Source organism: Triplophysa dalaica, chromosome 24, assembly GCF_015846415.1.
Source record: "Triplophysa dalaica isolate WHDGS20190420 chromosome 24, ASM1584641v1, whole genome shotgun sequence".
Taxonomy (NCBI): domain Eukaryota; kingdom Metazoa; phylum Chordata; class Actinopteri; order Cypriniformes; family Nemacheilidae; genus Triplophysa; species Triplophysa dalaica.
In genome coordinates this window covers 9,742,963-9,765,426 of record NC_079565.1, presented here as the reverse complement: position 1 = coordinate 9,765,426, position 22,464 = coordinate 9,742,963, and the positions used below count along the sequence as shown (strand labels likewise).

The 22,464-nt window shown below is 38.7% G+C and overlaps 1 protein-coding gene across 1 annotated transcript in view; it reads left to right on the top strand.

Annotated features, from left to right (window-relative positions):
- otud7a (OTU deubiquitinase 7A) overlaps positions 1-22,464 on the top strand; it is a 59,204-nt gene extending 36,740 nt beyond the window's left edge. Inside the window, exons 4-13 of the mRNA XM_056740383.1 lie at positions 2,805-2,987; positions 3,170-3,388; positions 3,546-3,647; positions 3,856-3,983; positions 6,081-6,193; positions 7,875-8,002; positions 8,299-8,448; positions 16,739-16,853; positions 17,556-17,640; positions 17,720-22,464. Of these exons, the coding sequence (XP_056596361.1) occupies positions 2,805-2,987; positions 3,170-3,388; positions 3,546-3,647; positions 3,856-3,983; positions 6,081-6,193; positions 7,875-8,002; positions 8,299-8,448; positions 16,739-16,853; positions 17,556-17,640; positions 17,720-19,231 (2,735 nt within the window). The 3' untranslated portion in view covers positions 19,232-22,464. The remainder of the gene's footprint in view (positions 1-2,804; positions 2,988-3,169; positions 3,389-3,545; positions 3,648-3,855; positions 3,984-6,080; positions 6,194-7,874; positions 8,003-8,298; positions 8,449-16,738; positions 16,854-17,555; positions 17,641-17,719) is intronic.

Sequence of the window (22,464 nt, the reverse complement as noted above, 5' to 3'; positions counted from 1 at the left end):
GATCAAAGACTGGAAGCCGAAAACTCATCCAGCACCAGAATTTAAAAGCACTGACCTGAGATAAAAACAATTTCCTCTTTGTAAATTATTGAAATGTTCTTCCTTATATGGTCAAACTGAATCCACAATATGTGATAATGTGTTCAAAGCCCAATTGTAGATGTGAAGGACAGACAGTGAAAGATCTTCGACAGGAAGTTGCTGTCTGCCGCCTTCTGTGCATTGATGGATATCCATAATCTTTGGCAAACTGCACATGTGCGTTTGTCAGAGGCTCTTAGTGGTCATTCGATTAAACCTTAAAGTGTCTTTTAAAATCTCTGGCTGGCTAAAGGATGCACAAATCCATAAACTGCGATGAGATTTGTATTGATGTGGCTTTGGATGCTATACAACAGGAAACATGTTTTTTCCAGATTCCTGCTAGTTAGAGAGTGAGAATAAATTACTTTTATAACATACTAGACACATTCAAACTTTCCTGTTTGTAACAGTCGGGATGTATCTTTTGACTTCTGTTGTTTTATACAGAGCATACTACTGTATATGTTTATTTCATAAACCTAAGCCTCACATCTTTCTGCATTTTTACATTTTCAATAACCATTTGATGCCCAGAGGTCAATAGAATCAATCGGTTGCTTATTATATGAAACTATTATGGAGGACTATAGTTTCTAACAGCTTTTAACTATTTACGCTGTTTGTTGACTATTCATATTTACCTTGATGTTAACATTGATGTTTACTCTTAAAATGTTTATATTTATAAATTTGAAAGTTGTGATAGAAAGTGTGTGGAAAACAAAAAAGTAAAACGTTGGGGAATGTTTTTTCTTTCTTTTTCTTTTTTCCCTGGTTAGTCTTTGTAATATCCTTTTAATTATCGAAAGCCAGTTCTACAATGACAGCTCCTGCCAGGAAGTAACATCATTGCAACATCAGAAATACATTTTATAATTTTTGTGATGCAAGTGATTATTTTTAAATCCTTTTACATGAAGTCATAGAAATCATCATGATCAAGGAAGATCGCAAATGTTAGTTTACAACTACCTTCATGATGTCACATTGATGTTGTAAACTAATTTACATCCCTCTCTGAATGTGAGCTCTACATTTTCATTCTTAGTCCTTGATATAAACTTTCTTACTCTCAAAACCGAAATGTAATTGGAAGCTTGATCAATCGAAGTGCTTAAAGTCTATTATCAGGTTTGATGTGCAGTGGAACTGAATTGTTTAGAGTTTGATGTGAAGCGTGACTGTGTTGTGGCTCTTGCGTTGGCAGCCGCTGTAATTGGGATTAGATTAAAAAGCCTTACGGGTGTTGGCAGGTTTAGTCAAACAGTGGCCTGGTAAAAGAAAGAGGAAGTCAGGGCCATGTTTATTTAATATGACCTCACATTTAGTGACTGTGGAAACATTGATCCAGATTTTTTATCTAACTCCTAATTTTCATTTACATATTTGACAGATGCTTTTATCCAAAGCATCCTGCAGTGCATTAAAACGATACTATTTTATTAATATGGGTTCCCTAGGGTCGAACACTGTGATCTTTATGTTGATAACACAATTCTCTACCAATTGAGAGTACATGTATACTTATTTAAGTTTGAAAAATACCAATAAACGAAGATGATTGTGAAACGACAGAGATGCCATATTTTATCTTCTTTGTTATATATATATGTATATTTTATAGTTAGACACAATATATTGATTTATGTATCTATACCCTGCTGAAAAAAACATGGAAACTCAATAGAAATTACAATGGTTTCCATTACAACCCAATACTTTTTTTTCCCTTAAAACCATAACAAAATGCCTTTTTGTAGTTTGTTTTGGGCATTATTCCAGTGGGCCCTGCTAAAAGAAATAATAGGACCCCAACAGTAAACCTAAGAGAAATATTACATTTAATGCATACATATAATGTTACAATAAAATACCATAATCAACCATTAGCTTTTTTCCATAATTGCATTATTGCAGTAGGATTTAACATCCCACCAATAGAATCCATCACATACCAGTAGTACCATTACAGGTTCCATTACAACCAATACAAACCGCTTTAAAACTTCTTTAATGGTTTCTGTTGTTTTTTGCAGCATGCTACAATAATACCCATAACACAGTTCAAAAAGGAATTTTGTAATGGTTTTATTTGGTAAAAGCAAGTGGTTTGTAAGAGTATTCTAATGTAAACCATTAGAATTTCTGTGATGGTTTCTATTGGGTTTCTATGTTTTTTTTTCAGCAGGGCAGTGTTATTTGCAACATTATTTTGAGCTTGTTCGATTAGATGTATTTGCATTTATGTACTTGTGTTCAAAATGTTTCTGCCTGAATAAATTATTATAAATTATTAGGAATATATAGCTCTTCAGTATCCCCTGCTGAACAAATATTGAAACACAATAGAAACCATCCCAGAAATTCGAATGGTTTGTATTAAAATACCATTAAGACACATTAGCTTTGTACCAAAAAAAAACAAAATTACATTTTCCGTAGTATGTTTTGGGCATCATTCCAGTATCGACCAGATAACACCATACCAATAAAATGTATAACATACTACTAGACTCCATTATAGTTTCCCTTAAAATTAATACAATTCCCATTATAATCATTAAATCCATTACATTTTCTATTGTGTTTTGGGCAGAATTCTTTAGGTTTTGTTTTAGCTGGTTGTGGCTTTTCCTACGACACTGATCTTATTCTCCTGAGGTACTAGCTTGAGAAAACGTTGTTTTTATATTTAATGTGTGTTTGTTTGGTGAATGTAGGTAAAAACTGGGACCTGAGCGCTGCTCTGAATGACTATGAGCAGCTCCGGCAAGTCCACACTGCCAACCTGCCCCACGTCTTCAATGAGGGCCGTTACTACAAGCAGCCGGAGCGAAGCGGCACCCCGCAGCACATCAGCAAACCTGAGCAATGCCTGCAGAAACAGGAGGACAACACTCAGGGTAAGTGTCAAGGCTGTGTTTTACCTCATTAATCTTGTCTGGTATTCCAACTTAATGTGCAGGGACAACTGAATCTGCACTAGAAAACAACACAAATTGAATAGCTCACACTGTCAGAGACATGGTTTAATATAGATGCAGAACAGTAGTTACCTTCTCTCTGTTCTCTCTCTCTCTTCCAGAGAAGCGACTGTCTCGGGGTATCTCCCATGCCAGCTCGGCCATCATGTCTCTGGCCCGACTGCAGGTCACGGGGGATTGTGCCAGGGAGCAGTTCCCCCTGGAGATGCCCATCTACACATTCCAGCTGCCCGACCTGAGCGTGTACAGCGAGGATTTCCGCAGCTTCATCGAGCGTGACCTCATCGAGCAATCCACCATGGTTGCACTAGAGCAGGCCGGTGAGAAACCAATGCTGTTCTCAGATCAGTTCCAGATGAAATTGAATTGCTAAACATTACAGAGAAGCTTAGATTGCGTACATTGGCTTTTACGCTGGATGCAATAATAATCCCTGATCTAGGATCAACGATGAAGTCATAAAAACAATGTTTTTAGGTCGTTTGAACTGGTGGTCCACGATGTGCATCAGCTGTAAGAAGCTACTTCCACTGGCCACAACTGGAGATGGAAACTGCCTTCTGCACGCTGCCTCTTTAGGTAACACTGTTTCTGGTTTGTAGAATAAAAAAAAACATCAAGTCAGCGATTGGTCAAGATGTCGGTAACATGCATTTCACGACAGTAACATCATTAACTAATGGATCAAAACAGTTTAACATGTTTTATTTAAAAGCAATAATTGTTATCCAGTCCAAAGGCTTCATGGTAATGATGTGTCATGTGTTTAACTCGATGTGGGTTTCAGGAATGTGGGGTTTCCATGATAGAGATCTGGTGTTGAGGAAGAGTCTGTATGCCATGATGAAGAACGGGGCGGAGAGAGGAGCTCTGAAAAGAAGATGGAGATGGCAACAGACTCAACAGAACAAAGAGGTACTGGCAATGCAGGAAACAAACATTTTGAAACTTGCAAAAGCTTCCCTTCTTTCATTCCTATTTTGATATGTATAGAAAGAACTAATCTTTTGACCATCATTTTGATAAAGCTCTGGTTATATGATAACTAGCCTGCTGTGAACTGGGTCCTTAATGTACTATTTTGACACAATTTATAAGCATATCCTAAAAGATGTTGATTTAGTTTTTGAACCTTGAGCTCACGCTTTAAGCCTGTGCACTTGGCTCTACGATATATCTGCCAATTTAAATTTTTTGGCCAACAATATGTCTAACGTGCTAGCTTGAAACAGTTCTTCAAACCAACCTCATACTGCACTTGTTTTTGCACTGTTAGTGGTTTGGTGTTTACGTTGCCACACTCATCAGCCTGTTTTGTCTCAGCGCTCGATTTGTTTCCTTTCGGCCTGCTTAGTTACTTAGAAACACAATAGATGCACTTCTCGCAAGCAGCGCTAGTTAGGAGGCATTTGCCAAGAGCGTAATTGTAAAATGTTAACATCACTGTGCAGTCCCTGTCTTCTCTGTAATGACTCTCCCCATAAACACATCTGCACGTTTCCCCCACAGCTTTTAGCGTAAGAGCTTATTGCTGTAACAGCATAACAGAGAGCAGGGAATCAGCTGTTTGATCGATACCAAATCCTTGAATTCTCGATTAGCCACTGTCCTTCTCAAACCTTGTATCTCCATATTTCGTTCATTACATTTTTTATGATAAATCATTAATATTCGTGGACCTTTATGTTTGTCACTTGTACGTTTGTCACCTTTATGGATTTGGCAGATATCTTACCAATAAAAAGTATTATACCATGGTCTGTTTGAATACTCGAATGGCTGGAAGGTGTGAATTAAACCTGTATAATTTAACAGTTTGATTCAGTTTGAGCAATGTTAGAAATAAAATGGCGAAAATAACATTTCATTTTCACTTGTATGATCAAAAATGATGCTGTAAACATAAAAAATAGATTTAACTCTGCAAATTGTGGAAATGCGGCCAATACACGAAGCGGACTGGAGTCAATTATTTCGCTTATACCACAGTTACCACATCACAGGACAATGTTCAAATGAATCATTTCATGTAATTCAGCTTGAGCCCCGTAGTGTTTGTGAGAGAGAGCAAGAGATAGCGTGCACACCTGCTTGTTTGCGGTAATGTGACAGAAAAGCCAGTGAAAATAAATGATTTATTCTTCGTATTATTTCTATCTTCATAAAGTGAAGGGAGTATAAAAATTACGCGAAAAATATATTTGTTATCAGTTATAAGCAGCATGAAGACCAAAACGAACCAGGAGGCTAACAGTGTATATAAATGCATTTAGTTATTTTATTTATTCGATTTCATTATATGTATTTCTTGTTTTTGAAATGCTTTGTTGATTGAAACGAAACCCCACACGTTTCCATTAACAGTATAGTTTGACAATATAAACGTAAGCTCGAGAGCAGGCTATAACCTTTCTGTTGGAACTGTAATGCGGTCGTAAGACCTGGAACACCTTCATAGGTGTGCGATTTACTGAAAGTTAATGATTGCACATAGAACGTTTGTCGACCAATCAGATTGATTCTTTTAACAGCCCTCTGGTATTAAGAATTTTAATGCACTTCTGAAAGGCAACCACCCTCTGCGCCTCCAAATCGTGCATTAAAATATTGTAATGCATGGCTAGTAATGCACCGTATTTGATCATTTCAAAAGTACAGTGTTTTTTTGGTCCATTTCCCAAATAAATGTGAATCCGGACATACGACGTTTCAGAAAAAAACTATACAATATTTTGTATTTGGAACAAACAATGAAAGAAATCTTGTATTGTAGAATAAAGTCAGCCTATACATGTTTTAAACAAGTAAAAATTACATTGTATTGGGTTAGTGAATTCTTCCTTTAGAGTAATATTAAATAAGAGGGTGTGAGGTGTTGTGGATGGAGTGGAAATGTTTGTGAGTGTATGAGAGGATGGAGAAGATAAAACATGTGGGTGTGTTTCCTTTAGAATATGTGCATACTGATCTCTCTCTCTCTCTCTCTCTCTCTCTCTCTCTCTCTCTCTCTAGTCGGGGCTGGTGTATACCGAGGAGGAATGGGAGAGAGAGTGGAATGAACTGCTCAAGCTGGCCTCCAGTGAGCCACGTACACATTTCAGCAAGAACGGCAACTCCAGTGGAGGGTAACTCACCCACACATAGAAACACAGATACAGATTATTATGTGATATCGGCTTGTTTTTCCATACCCACCTACAACTTCTCTTATGCAAAGTGTGTAGCCATATAAAACAAAAACATGTGCATCAAATGTATACGGTTTGCTATTAAAACTGAGAATTCAGAAAACAAACTCAGTTGCCTCTCAGACAAAAAGACAACAGTAATCTCACACGCCTCCTTTTATGTTTCAAGAGAGTTTAAGACATTCTAGCATAGTCTCAAACTCTGCCCAGATTTACCAAGATGAGAGATGCTCTCAAAATACGCTCAAACATCTGAGACAAAAGCTTTCTAGTTTTATAGCAAGCGTCGTGCTTTACTAACAGTTCAAAGACACCTACTCACTGACCTTTAGTAGACACAATTCCATGACACAATATAAAGCACCATTGAACATACAAAGAGTCTTTAAATGGAAGAACCAACTGCCCCCTTATAGTATTGGAGATGGAGCTTGTAAATAAATGTAATGCGTGACACTGCCACCTGGTGGTCACACTTTCTATTTACCTTATGGAATTTTAAACAGTAACTACGTTAGGTGTACTCCTAGTAATATTTTTGCAGTATGTATTGAATGCTCAATTGAACCACTTTCAATATTCGCTAAAATGTGCATTATGTAGCGCGCTGTGTGAATATTGCATTCAGAGTTTATCTTGGGTCACAGGTTATGTAGCGTGATGGAAACTTTCTCTACCTGCAGAAAGCACTTTGGTCTGTTTTTCACTCTGTGTTGTCAACTAAAGCGCTGTGGTTGGCGCAGTTTCGACCAAACTTTGCTTCAAGAGGAAACTTACCATTTATGTTTAATCTATCATCTCTCTTGAACGTGAAGTTAAACACAGTGGTGGTGCCTCGAAATCTTGATTAGGAATGTAATGTACAGAATTAACTTCCTGTTTTTGTCAAATCTACAAACAGACTCACTAAGTAGTGAAATTACAATACGTTTTTTTTTCTTTTGTTTCAGACCGGAAAGTTGAAGTATGGATTACTTATATTTACATAAAGTCATTTAGCAGACGCTTTTATCCAAAGCGTTTAGGGAGCAATAAGCGATATGTCATACAGGCGCAATATTGCAATAGGTGCCAATACAAAGTTACTGGTTTCAACAAAAGCTAGACCACTACCTGTTGAGAGTTTTTTTCATTTGTCTTTCAAGTATGCATTATTTTTTAAAGGCAGTTTCGGTTCAAGATGGTGTGTGAGTTTGAGGTGGGACTATCCAAATAATGAAAAACCGAAACCCTTATTTTCACTTTAGTTTGGTGCTGCTTATGGTGCAGAAATGACGTGCTGCTCCTTTAAAACAAGCTTCCATCTTGGTTGTTTAAAGTCTAAACATCTTTTAATGCGTATTCTTTTATACATACATGCATAATACTAATACATACATATAAGTGTTTCACATCATTGCTGTTAGCATGTTGTTTGTTTTGATAAATGTAGTAATAAAAATTGTGTTGTATTAATCAGAGGCCTGTTCGGTTTTTGATGAAATTGCATGAAGATAATTATGAGTCACTTGTGTTTGGTAAAGCTTCTGTCTGATTTCTGTAAAGATGAATAGTTTTGTGACAACTCCTGTGCATCACATGGCCTCACGCAGTTGTGTGTGTTGTGTGTGTTTTAAAGAGTGGACAATTCAGAAGACCCGGTTTATGAAAGCTTGGAGGAGTTCCACGTCTTCGTCCTGGCCCACGTTCTGAGAAGACCTATAGTGGTGATAGCAGACACCATGCTCAGAGACTCAGGAGGTGAAGGTATGACACCTGAACTTCCCAACTCTGATCACTAGAGGTCTCTATAACATTTTATTTTTAAGCAAACCTTTTGAAATTGCTGAATACAAACTACTGTTATCAATGGTTATTAAAAATGTGATAGCATAGCTATGGGTGACTGTGATTGCATTACGCTTGAAAGCTTTTGAAATGAATTCTTTCGGTGTAAAAGAGATATTCAAATACATTTCATAGCTTATGCTGTAGAGTGAATGAGTAGAATTTCAATGTTTAAGACAATCTGCTTTCTAAACATTTCTGTTGTTGTCTTGTAGCTTTCGCACCCATTCCTTTTGGAGGGCTGTACCTGCCTTTGGAGGTGCCTCCTAACCGCTGCCACTGTTCCCCGCTGGTGCTGGCTTATGACCAGGCCCACTTCTCCGCCCTGGTGTCCATGGAGCAGAGAGATCAGCAGAGAGAGCAAGGTACACATTACATCATTACATCAACCAATCACAGCAGTGGAGCCCATCAAACCATGATGTTGCATTGATCCAATCCGACAGCAGTGCAACATTTCTTATAGACTAAGTAGGCGTGTCCAGTTACAATAAAAGTATATAAAAAAATCCCAATGTATTATGGTTAACCAGTCATAGTGGTGGAGAACAATTTTGGCGGTCAAACAATTAATCGCGATTAATCACATCCATAATGAAAGTATTTACATGCATTTATTTATATTAACCAATAAATGAAATTACATATAAATGTTTATTAATTTATTTTAAATATATTTTTCTTAAATAGTTGTATGTATGTGTATGCTTTTATGAATACAATAGTAATATGCACAGTACACAGACATATATTATGTAAACACAAACTTTTATTCAGGAAGGATTACATTTTTTTACAGCCCTAAAAAAGTATGAAAATAATAGCAGGTATGCAGTACTCGGATTCAACCCTTTCATGTAGAGATCACTACAGCGTCAATAAAGTGCCACTGCTAGAAACATTTAATAAACATTTAGTTATTAAAAGCAGCTATTTTGCAAAAAGATTTTAACAATCACAGCCCAATGCATTGTGGGATTTTGTGTGAACACTGTGGCCATTTTGCCTAATGCAGTAGATCACCAAAAATAGATTTAAATAGAAACTTAATTAAATGAATCCACCAATAAAATGAATGAGATTTATAATTATTTTATTTGTCTCCTTCCAAGAATAATAGTTCCTTGATGTTTTTGCACAGATCTGTTTCAAACTCCATCTCCAATTGAATGAATAATGCAAACCTGAAACCTTATTACATTTGATCAATTATTAAAAGCACATGTCATGGACTCCAGTCGGTCAGAAGTGAGAAATGGAAAAAACGGAGAAAGTGAGACTGTGAGAGACAGATAAAAATGGACATTCAACATGTTTATTAAACTACATTAACTCTCAGAGGGTGTCGAGACGTAAGCTGTCTTATTAAATTATCTTTTTTGGCCTTCTTTAGCTTGTTATGCACACAATGTAATGCACATTTAGAAACATCTGTTGCACTCACAGCTTTATGTGAGCAACAGTACAGAGGGTGCATGACTTCACAAATACAACTTATTATCTGTACATGCAATTCCCATCGGAAGTCTTGTTTGTATACGGCAGTGGTGCCAATTCGAGTTCACAGGCTGTTGTCTATGGCTGAATGGCAAAGCTATTTATGCGGGCAACACATGTCTCTCTCTCTCTCTCTCTCTCTCTTTCTCTCCTGCACACTTGCTCTCCAACCAATCTCTTTTCACTGACATACTGATGCTACCGTACAAACTGTTCTCTTCACTGTAGCTCTCTCACATTTAAGACATCCCACCCAAAACCTGCAAATACGACAATGTTACTCTCATAGGAAATAAAAATGACAAATAAGAGCTTTCTTGCACACTAGTGAGGTTAAATTGAGACTTTTGTTCTAGTTTTCGGTTTTCTCATTTTTTTTTCCTCTCCTTTTATATCTTTAAGGAGACACATAAGCTCACTGGGTCCTTCAAAGTCTACGTTCAAAATCAAAGAAATACCACAAATTTACAGGAAAAATTTTATTCTTAAAAAAACAAATGATATTTTCGTTTCACTATAATTAAAGTTGATTGATTTTATAGTTTTAATATCAATTGATAATTCTGAATTGTTATTTAAACACATTGTTTGATGTGCATTATGCTGCAGACCACAAACACACATAGACAGCATTGTCTGTAGTTTATGTAAATAATATACTTGTTTGGGGGGTTCATAAGAGAACACGTTCAGAAGTCTTCAGACCACTAGATGGCGTTCTTTCTGTTCACCACGGGAGACCTCCTAGCATAGGCTGGTGTACCCGCTGACCCCACGTGCATGTGGTCGATGTGAAGCAGCGGTGGACAGATAAGAGGCTTCTTTCTCTAGTCATGTTTCTTCAGGATATGATTGACCGACTCCTATGATAAAAAAAATCTTACCAACCGTGTGTTTTATGTATAGAGGAAATTTGTGAGTTCTGATGTAAAGAATGTGTGAGATCTCGTTCTTTGAAGAAGCGTTTGAGCTTAATTGGGTCATCTGTTGCTGTGCGTCCGGATGCATTTAAAGCCCAGAGGCCTCCCCTTTAGAATAATGCACGCATGAATGTTTATTTAGATATATCAATACTGACACCATAGACTTCTATTGTTTTAACAGACCCTTACCGAATATATATTGGTTTTGTACCCAAATAGTTTTGTTGATTGTGTTTTTTTGGGGACACTCATTTGTTTCCAAATTGAAGCTTATGTTTCAAAAATCATTTAATATAGACATATCAAAGACTCATGTTTTTATATAATACTATGGATTTCTTTTTGGACTTATGCTGAGTTCACACCAAACACAAAGCAACGCATTCCTCGCTCTTTATTACGCTCGTGAATAATTCGTTATTTTAGTGCGAGTATTTATGTTCGTTCTTCAAGCAAATATCTCTTTGAGTTAAATTTCGTCCCGCAGGAGTTTAATTTACTCGCGCAAATCGCGTAATTCGCGTTTGGTGTAAACGCAGCATAGTTTCTGACCAAAATGAGAATATTAGCATTTCTAGAATAATAATGCAATGGTATTTACTTTTATTAAAGGTTTTACTAAATGTCCACAAGTGTCCTCAATGCAAGGGTTTGGCAGAATTTGTTTAGTTCTGTAAAAAAAGGTCTCATTGACGTCAATTATTTTTCATTCAGTTTTTTATATCTTTTATCCCCCTCACACTTTTGCATTTCATAATTTATTAAGCTATTTTCCTTGTGGGGTCTGTCTCCTCTCCCCACACACATACTTGTCAGTAATAAACACTGACTCATTTCCCCTGACTCTATTCTTGACTTTTTTCTGTCTGTCTCTCTCGCTCCCTTCAAAAGAACGACTTTCCATTAGGATCAGCCCAATCCAAACCAAATTGCACTAGGTTTAGTCTAGGCCTTAATCTCCTCCTCCCGTATCCCCACCTCCCTTCACACTTCCCAACGGAGGGTCTGTCTGTCTGTGTGGCTGAGCACCCCACCCCCTCTTCCTACCCCCCTCATCCCCCCGGATCTTCCGCTCTGGTTTGCCAGGGAGTGCCTGTCTGCCCTGTGTGTTCAGGTGCCAGCGGTTTCTTGAGAACACTGAGACTCTTGTGTGTGTGTGGCTGTGTGTGAAAGTGTGAGACAGAAATGAGATAGTGTTTATGTTAGATTATGGTGGGAGCCCTTTATTAACATGTTGTTTTCAAATTAAGTTAAAGCAACACTAGGGAGTTTTTCTACCTAAAAATAATCTCTTTAAAATTATTTTCTCAAACTCTTAACTGGACGTATTTAACTAACGCTGCGACCTAAGCAGCCCTCTACGAATTTAGTGTTATGCTTGTAAACGATTACTACCAAACCACAATAAATGTTTAATGGTCAAATTTTGCTGATTCCTTAGTTCATGCATGTAGACTAATGTTATCGGTATCTATAGTTACTATGCTAGGCACTATTCCCATAGTGAGTTGAGTGTAAGTTAGTGATTGCACCTATTACACAAAACGCCACGCCTGGTCGCGAGTGTGTTACCGAAAATAACACTAAACTCATTCACGTCCATGCATTGGTTTAGCACGTTAGCTGCTATGCAGCTTGCACGCTATGAGCTAAGGGCTAACAACCAGCTGCTGCCTCAGAATCTAGTTTGAACTATTAGTATAGCCCTGTATACCCTGCAGGAGCCAAAAGAATGCTTTAGTGCACTGTTTATGAAGTGACATGATGTAACAGCGGTTTCTTCTTAGTAAACAAATTCACGTGTATTGCGCTGCCCACTGGGAAGCTTATACAGCGACAATATTTACGACATTGATAACAGACAATTGTGCTTATCAACCACATGGGGGAACCATATGTAAAGGTTCTCTACGTATTTGCTATAACTGAACCGACATCTACTTCTTACACTGTGTTTATCAAGGCGTGACACCATTAAGCGACAAAATATCTTTAATGTAAATCTGAGTTTTTGTTTTAACAAGCCACATCCTGTAAAGTTGCTTTGAATCTATGCAACCCTGTAAAAAGCGCTATGTAATCAAATTGAATTGACTCCTCAACAAGACATTGCCAAACACTTGGTTTCGGGTTTGGTGGCGTTTTGTTGAGTGGCTCCGTCCACAGCGAATTTCATTGGTCCCAAATCTCCCTTCACATATGGATTTGTAATAAATCGTCACTGTCCTTCCCAAACCCCTGATATTAAATGTATACAGATTGCGTACAGATACAACGTGCAAGACTTTCACTTTTAGTGTAAACAGACAAAATTACTTCATGCTTTGTAAGGACGAAGTGTAACAAAAACTTTTTTAGATTTCTAGATATGTATCTTTATACTTTTCCATTGATGCAGACATATTCAATGTTTGTTCTGTGTATGCCTTGCCAGTATGACTTTAATGTACCTTTATTTTTCCTCTGTGGTTACACTTCATATGAATGTAGTCAGCCAATAGGAAACGTGCATTGCTATTTTAAGATGTGCCTGTGCTGTTAAACGTTTTCTTTGGCATTTGACAGCCCACTTTTAAAGTTTGGTTTTATAAAAGTGAAAAGCTTCTTGTGTCATGATCAGCAGCCCACGCTCAGTGCACACTTTTACATGTTTTGCTAAAACTGCAAAAGGCATTAAAATAGCAAAACAGATACTTTGTATAGAAGTTCAATGAAATTTGTATCTGTAACTTGATTGAATCCGAGAACTGTTTGGCATTCTTCCAAATATCTTTCTCTCTTTGTTCATCAAACAAAGACATGTATACAGATTTGGAACTGCTTTAGGGTGAGTAAATGAAGACAGAATTTTCATTTTTGGATGAACTGTCGCTTTAAAGGAGTACTGTTATGATTTTCCTATTTTGTGTTAATATGACGTTAAAATAAAAACTATATGAATTTATATACAGTATGTGTGAATGGGTTAATATGCTCCTGCAAAATGTGTTTGAGATCCTATTTTCCCTGTTTTTTTTTGTTTCCAGGATAAAGCTTTGTTTAGCCACATGATTATTGTTTATGGTGGCTGTAAAATACACAGCTGGGAACGAAAATGGCAAACTCCTGAATTCTCACCTCATTAAGAACGACCGTGCTTTGCGTGACTGGAGCAGACTAATTGTTTTCCCTGGTGGGGGCGACTGCAGTGATTGATATCTTCCACCAGAGGGGGGAGAATCAAATAAAAAAACAATAATCCCTGTAAAGTCATTCTCATTCAAAAGGATTACTGTATATCGCGCTTGCCTTGCGTGACCACTATTCCCACTTACTGCCTATCTAACTTTCCATAGTCGCAGCCACGTCGTGCAGCCGGACCCATTCGCCATACGTCAAACTTCCTTTTATCTCAATGGAATATACTTTGATTGTATCCATTTGTAATGAATTTGTATATGCTATGAATTTAGTGATCTCAATGGTGTTGAATGGTGTAGAAACAACGTAAAAACTTGAAAAGCTACCTTTGCCGCTACAACTTTGATGTTGACATCTCTTGACAAGTTTGAACTTTTTGTAATGTGAGGGTGCCGCCTATTTGGCCATTATCACTTCCTTACGTCAAGCTTCAATATTTATGTTCAACCAGACAAAGTGGTCCGGTTATAACAACAGGTCGATGGTGTAGGGGAACCTAGTCATGAATTCTGACTCCCACCTCTATCTAATGCCTCACCCCCCAAATTCCAACAAACGCTTCGGGAATCAGCTGAGTCGGCCCTCGTTCCTTGAAAGCGGGGGACCTTGACGTAATGGTTCTGTCTGTATGCTGCTGAGTTGGGTCAGTCGAGGATAGATTTATACTACTGCCAGACGGGATACTAAATACATTATACTCCAGTCCCTCGAGGTTGAACTGGCAGCGGTGGTGTTTGGACCTGGAAACCGCCCAGATGGTAACAACAGGAGCCCCGAGTGCGTATGAGTCCACAGGAGTGTGTTCGCCGGGCCGATGAAGGGAAGACAGCTGCAATGTAGGAGTCGGGACACAACCCCACATAGCTCTAGCGTTCACCGTCTGACCTCGCTGTGCTGGGACTGGGAACTGTATCTGTGTGTGCGATGTTGGGAGGGGTTTGGGAGCACAATCGCCTGTTTGTTGGTTAGCTGAATGTATGAGTCTGCAAGTACGTTTGTGAGGGAGTGAGGGGTATATTGTACAGTGTCTGCCCCGAATTGAGTATTCCACCTACTTTCCTCTTTGTTTGGATCTTGGATAGTTTCTTTCTTGTCCCGGTGTAACCCCGCAAGAATTTGACCCACAAAATAACAAAAGGAGGTTGCGAATGCAACAGAGGTTGTGTGTGGATTGCCCAGACAAAAAAACAGGATGGTTGGGGTAAATAGATTTTAGAGTAAACTTCTGTTGGTCTTAACCCAAATTCCTATCCAGGAAATGTTGCCCAACCTTATTTCTTATCCTAACCATGAACTACCCGTAAAAAGGGAAATAGGTATAGAAGATGCAAGCCCCTAACCTCAGTCTATAATTTTTTTTTTAATAATTTAATCCCTGTCATGTCATTTCAAACCGGTATGACTTTCTTCCTACGGCAGAACACAAAAAAAGATATTTTGAAAAATGTTTGTAACCAAACAACATTGGCCCCCATTGACTTCCATTTTATGGACACAAGACCACATTATTTTGAGACATTTCTCAAAATACAATTATTTTGTGTTACACTGCAGAAAGGATCATATACAGGTTTTGAACAACATGGTGATAAATAAATGACAGCATTTTTCTTTTTGAGTATTTTCCCTTTAAAAAAGGCACTTGATAAAGGGGTTCTGATCTGGGATCCTTTTCTGCTTGACAAAGTTGTAGCCCAACGTTCCCTGAAGAATTCCTCTTGTAGTATAGTGGTACTCGAAACCTTTCTGTTAACTTTTGTGAACTGAATCACTCATTGTTGGGCTTTTCAAAACAAAATGTTCCGCTGAAGTGTGTAAAAAGTGGGAAGAACTCTATGCGGGGACTGTGATTTTGGACGATGAGAATGTTTATTAGACCAGCTGGGCATTTCTGGCGCTTTTAGTTTGCCAGGATTGTGAATTAAAAGACGTGGGTGGGAGGCAAAGTCGTGCGCTCATTGAAAATTTGACAGGGAGGAAGTCTGTTCGAGGGTGCAGTTGTCTTTACTGTGTATGTCTGAATGATACACTTCTCTACACATACTCCATCAATCCTTGACCTTTTCTTTCCTTTACACACACATACACAACACACACTTATTCACTACTGTGACTCGATGTCTCTCACTGACACCCACTCTTCATTGAAGATTGCACCCATAGTGTCATTTAAATGAGTCATCAGAGAGCAGTATGTTCATCGCTGGTACACAGTTAGTTGTACCCAGCAGTCACCTGGCAAACGGCAGGGCAATCACGAGGAGTGGAGACAGTTTGTTCCATCAGTGTATGTTTAGGGTTCTGACAGAAGGGTCTGGAACGTCCTCCGTTTGAACATGCTGTAGTTTCCAACAGTCACAAGAACTTAATCGCTGTTTTCTATCAACCCACACTCGCTTTCACTGTCATTCTGCTTTCAGGCTGTGCTTTGAAAGGAACAGTAAGTTGTATTTGATGAAAGGAGTGAAAGGAAAAAGGGAATGCGAGGGGACGGTTGTCCCTTTTTCTGTCAAATGGTTGATGGAATGTTGGACAATTAGCTTTTTGTTTCTCATTTAAGCTCCGTAGCAATTAGATCTCCGGACTCAGAGCAGAATGAAGTATTTTCTGAAATTCAACCCCAACATTTGTTTACAATTTCAACTCAAAATTTTCTGAAATTCAACCCCAAAATTTTGTTCATAATTTCAACCCCAAATTATCGGTAATTTAACCCCAAAATACAACCTCGAAATTTCTGAAATTCAACCCCAAAATTTTGTTAAAGATTTGAACCCCAAATTATCAGTAGTTCAACCCCAAAATGAAACCTTGAAATTTCTGAAATTCAACCCCAAAATTTTGTTTCATAAGTTACTATATACTATTTTGATAAATCTTTTTGTTTAACACCATTTTTCTTATTAGATTTATTTTTTTATGTAATTCGAAACATAATGTACACACACCAAAAGAGAAAAAAAGTGACTAAGTCAGTACAAAAAACTGCAATACGATATGAACACAACGTCTGTTTTGCCTCTAAACACATCTTCTTTTTGTCCCTCGTTTCTAGCCGTTATCCCACTGACCGACTCCGAGCACAAGCTGCTAGCTCTGCACTTCGCTGTGGACCCGGGGAGGGATTGGGAATGGGGGAGGGATGACAACGACAACGCCAAGCTGGCGAAGTAAGAACGCTTTCTTTCCCTCTCTCTCATCCCCATCCTACATTCCAGTAGTATACAAACGTTGCAAACTGAAATGACCTAAAATAAGGAGTACTTGATAAAGAACGACGGAAGAAAGTCTAAACAAGTCCTCATTTATACGTTATCTCTATCATATGAAGGATTTAAGACTAAATCTGTCTAGCAGGCCATGGCACTGGGCCACAGTATCCTCATAGAGGTCGAATTCCCTTGACAGACAGTGTTCATTAAAGCTTGTGCAGACTAATATAATGTCATGGAAGCACTTTTTATCAGTATTTCAGTATTGCATATGGTCTAGTCTTTTTCCAGAGGTCTGTCAATTAAGCCATATAAATAATGTGCTACAGCCCAGCCCAAGACATGATTACAGAAGGAAGAACAGATTTCCAAAATAAACATCTGTGCTGAAATTGCTGTATGAGTTGGCACCCGTTCGTTTGGTTTGATAATGGACTGATTAATATAAACTAATTACTGTCATCCTTTGGTGACTGGATCTATGCACTTGTCATACTTGGTTTGGAATTTCTGTCATTTTCACTGACAAGTAGGACAGGACAAATGGTATCCATGACCAAATCTGCTGTTTGTCTTTCAGTAGCAGGGCATTTTACAATATTCCATATTGACACTAGAAAGAAAATTGAAATGTCTGACAATGTCCTCTTTTTTCTCCAGTCTTATTCTGTCACTAGAAGCTAAACTAAACCTTCTGCACAACTACATGAATGTAACGTGGATCCGAATTCCATCTGAAACAAGGGTAAGTGGTCTTGGAATATTTAACAAGCAGTTTGTTTAACATGAAACTCATTTATGAGCCCTGATGATGTGTCTTACAGGCTCCCTTGGCTCAGCCTGAGTCGCCCACTGCCTCTGCAGGCGAGGACGTACAATCTTTGGCAGAATCCATGGATTCGGACCGGGAGTCTGTTTGCAGTAACTCCAACATCAATAGCGGCAAATCAAATAAGGACAAGGACAAACAGCGGAAAGATAAAGACAAAACTAGAGCAGATTCGGTAGCAAACAAGTTGGGCAGCTTTAGCAAGACTTTGGGTATTAAACTTAAAAAGAACATGGGTGGCTTGGGAGGACTCGTCCATGGCAAGATCAGCAAGTCCAACTCGGCGAACGGACGAACTATGGAGAACGGCGAGCAGAAACCTAAGAAAAAAGACTCGAAAATACGAAAAGGCAGCAAGGAGGAGTCAGGTCAATCGGCAAGTACGTCCTCTTCAGAGAAGACGACCAGTCCTTCTCCTACTGACCGTGCATCCGGTAGCTCACCTGTCGAGAGACAAACAGGATCGGGCAAAAACTCTGGTGACCGGACACTGGACAACTGGAAGTACAGCACAGACGTCAAACTAAGCCTGAACATTCTTCGGGCAGCCATGCAGGGTGAGCGCAAGTTTATCTTTGCCGGCTTGCTGCTCACCAGCCACCGGCACCAGTTTCACGAAGAGATGATTAGCTTTTATCTGAGCAGCGCCCAGGAACGTTTCAGTGCCGAACAGGAACAGAAAAGAAAAGCAGAGGGCGAGAAGAAATCACAGACTAATGGCGTCGCACTGAAGAAGCCGGAGCAGGAGAGCGCTTTTCAAAGAGAGTGTTCGGATAGCACTCCACCTGACAGTTGCTCGCCGGTTTTGCACCCCAGCCATAATGCCATACAGGCCATGAAGGTCCAAGAAAGAGGAAGCCCAAAGCTTTCCGCTTCTCCTATCCCAATACCCATTACAGCGTCCATTTCAGGATCCTCCATGTCTCCCATCCCTTTCTCCTCTCCTAGTAATGGTGCTAAGAGATCCGGACCGGTCCCTGTTTCAGCCCACTATAGCCATACGCCACCTATCCAGCGGCACAGTGTCATCCACCTGAGAGATGTCAATCATCAGTCATCCAGCTATCAGGATGAGTCCTACAAGCCGTTGGTGGGAACACTCAAAACGTGTGCCACCTACCCTCAACAAAACCGTTCACTGTCCTCTCAGAGCTACAGTCCAGCCCGCATGTCTGGGATTCGTACTGTCAATGCCGTAGACACCTTCCCCTACAACATGCCTGGGGAACACAAGTCACACACATACACCAACGGTTTCAACACCGGTGACATCCGGGACTGTCTGGAGTTCGCGGATGAGGACCCGGTGCCCCATGGTTGGCTCGGGCAGGACAAAACCAAAGGACAGAACGCAGTTTGTCCGATGTACTGCTTCCAGCAGAAACGTTGCAGGAGGGACAACTGTACCTTCTATGGCCGGGCTGAGACTGAGAATTTCTGCTCCTACTGTTATAGAGAAGAGCTGAAACGTAGGGAACGGGAGTTGAAGGTGCATCGACCGGGATAGCGCGCCACGTATAAGGCTACCACCGCTGTGTGTGAAAACAACCGCGACGTCACCACCTTTTAGCACTTTGCAAGCGATACAAAGAACTGGCATAACATTTTCCTACTATATTTAAGATCAGCCTCCTTGTATTCTTGTTACTTTACTCTCGATAGCAAACGCACACTGCTTTAAAATGACAGGAAGTGCAACCAGAATCAGTTTACAGCTTTGGCCAGAGATTGTGTTATTGTTTGTCTTACGTCCGATTGAATTCAATCTTTTACTTGTTCTAGAGTAAAAGCTCTCGTCTGTGCATTTCGCTCAGTCTGTGTTGTAAAACTCCTTGTACCTGCTGAAAGAGATATGTCATGTCAGTTTCAAAAAGAGCTACCCAATCATCAACATGGCAACTCTGTTTAGAGGTCATTATAATGCAATATTTCACAGCATAGCTCTTTGGAAACTCAATATTGAATACCATAGATTTGCTGTGCATTGCAAATAATTAAGGGAGGGAGATGCACTTTTCAATACTGGATTTTTCTTTGAAAGCAATAAGTTTGGTAACAACCGCTATCCCTCCTGCTTTTATCTATGCATTCATAACGTCAGCCATATTTTCCCATGTAATTTTAAGGGAAGTGGGTGGGATTCAATGAGATTGTTGTAAAATAATTATTACTGTGGAAATATTCAATATATGACATATCAAAATGTCTTTGGATATTGTGGTGTAAACCGTATGTACAGATCTGTAAAAATAAGAGACCATTCCAAATTTTTTGTTGGTTTTCCTGAATTTGTTATGTATAGTTTTAGTTAACATTATCATTTTTGTGTTATTCTGTAACATTCTGTTTTTTTTTCTCCAAATTCCACATAAAAAACACAAAAGATGCAGAAGACAACAAATACTGCAAAGAAAAGTTTATATTAATTTTTAAATAACAAAATACTTATGTTTTACATCTATTTAAGTATAGGTTATTAAAATACAATATTTAATGGAATAAAACAGATTTTAAATCTCAGCCTTTAATCTCAGTTTTGCATTCTCTCAGTCTTTCACATTTTCTGTTGGGTGACTTTGTCGCTCCGGAGGTTTTCTTTTTATGTTTAAATTGACCTTACACTGGAATAAAATGGCCGCCATACATGTAGAAATGCAGATTAAAAGCATTTATTGTGGTCTCTTATTTTTTCTTAGCTATCTGTTCATACAAACATGTTTTTTCATCATGCTGCATTATTGTAATATAAATCCTTTTCATGGGAGGGTTTGCATTCCATCATGATATCAACTGAATCCTCACTTTTGTGTCCTACTTGACCTGTAATACAGTAAGAATTTGACTTCCATTCATGGCTGCCTGTATTTGCAATATACTGTATAACCCAGTCATGCTAGTAGATCATAAATATTAAGAAACGTCTTTGAGACATGTTCCCTGAGGATAGAAGTATGAAATGCAAACCCTTTTATGCGTCAGCAGTGGACTAAAGGTGGAGAGTTGTAAACTTTGTGTGCGTCAACTGTTTATTACCTTCAATGGCACAGCTTGGCTATAAGTGCCAATTGTTCATCAACATTATCATTCATGCTAACACTGCCATGCTAATCTCTCACATGCTAAAAAATGTTCCTCAACCCCATTTCATTTGTCCTCAGATAGAAGTTTTAAACATGCAGTTACAGTGGTCACTATTTAAAGATAAAGACATTTAAACGAGATATAAGAGGGTAGGCTACTTTTAAGTTTTATTGATAGCATTGCTAACAGTGGTGTAACACTGTGTCCTATTTAGGTGCAACATTGAAAAATAAAATTATGCACGACGCTACAAATGTACACATTTATGTGTAACATGTTGGGAGGAATTTTTACACATGTGATTTTATTGTGTGTAGAAATGGAAAACCAATCAATTTATTTCTTGTATGTTGTTAGATGCAGTCACATCTTGTTAGGACACAGTGTTCAAATTGCACTTGTGCTAACTACCAAACAAAATCAATTCGCTAAAAATGGATGTTTAAGAAACATATCAACCTGCAATGATATTTTTGACTCGCCTAGATGAAACATTAGCTGCGTTTCCATTACCTTTCAAATTTCACAAATTGAAAATACACCCACTGGGAACACGTCAATTTCGCAAACACTCCCATATTTAGCAAAAAAAGATGTACCCCCTATAAGGTGTTCTTCATGGAAGGTGTTCTTCATGGTTTTTGTTGTATTTACTAGTCACATGTGTCATATAACATCGTTAACATTGAAAATGCTGTCATTTAGCTGCATTTTTAATCAACATTTAGAAAATGTTCCATATGTTTTGTGCCAATCTGAAATGGAAGCCAATTTATTTTTCACAGCATTGCCATCAACTAAAAGCACCGTCACGCTAACTCTCCACCAAACATTCCACTGCTCACGATGCTAGTCCTCACATGCTAGTTATTTAGCATGCTGTAGGCAACTGGTCTCCTCGAAACACCTCAAGACTTTCTACGAACAATTAGCACATTAGCCACTTTGTGTCTCTCTGCTAAGCAAAGGCCCCAAGTGTATTTCTACATGGATAAGATTGCCATGAGAGCAACGCTTGCTGTATTAGTTGTGTGTTGATGTCCAGGTAACCCACGCTCTGTGTTTCTGTCTTTCCTGGCCAAGGATGTCCACTGCTTTCTTTGTTTTCCTCTCATGTTTGTAGTCGTCTATCATGTTCGTCTTTCTTGTCCCATGCTCCTGCTTTTCCTCTCCCTCCTTCATATTGGACAAGTTCATGGACTCTCACCGTCTTACAATTGTAAAATATGATTTTGTATTCATTTGAGAGTTTGACACTACTTTAAATTATTAATTTGCACATTAGGTACCAATGTAAATAGCCGGAGAAAAGAGACAAAATAAGATTAGTTTATTGTTTACAACGGTGTCCGTGTGGTTCTTTCAATTGTTTGGGTTATTCTATAAACCTGGTGCCTTTTCCAGTCAGTATACTTTTTAAAACACAGAATTTTTGTTATTCTTTTTACATACATGAATAAAAGGGTCCAAAAATAGAGTGGTACCCATTTTTGGACCATGGGAGCAAGATGCATGCACGTGTGCATCTACGACTTGCATGTGCCAGTAGGCTTGCGTGCCTGCGAGTGTGTTTTTCCTCAGTGTCCTGTAATTTGAGCCGTGCCCTAGGCTGCTGTTTCAGTCTGCATGCATACAACACCCACATGAGACCGTCAGCCT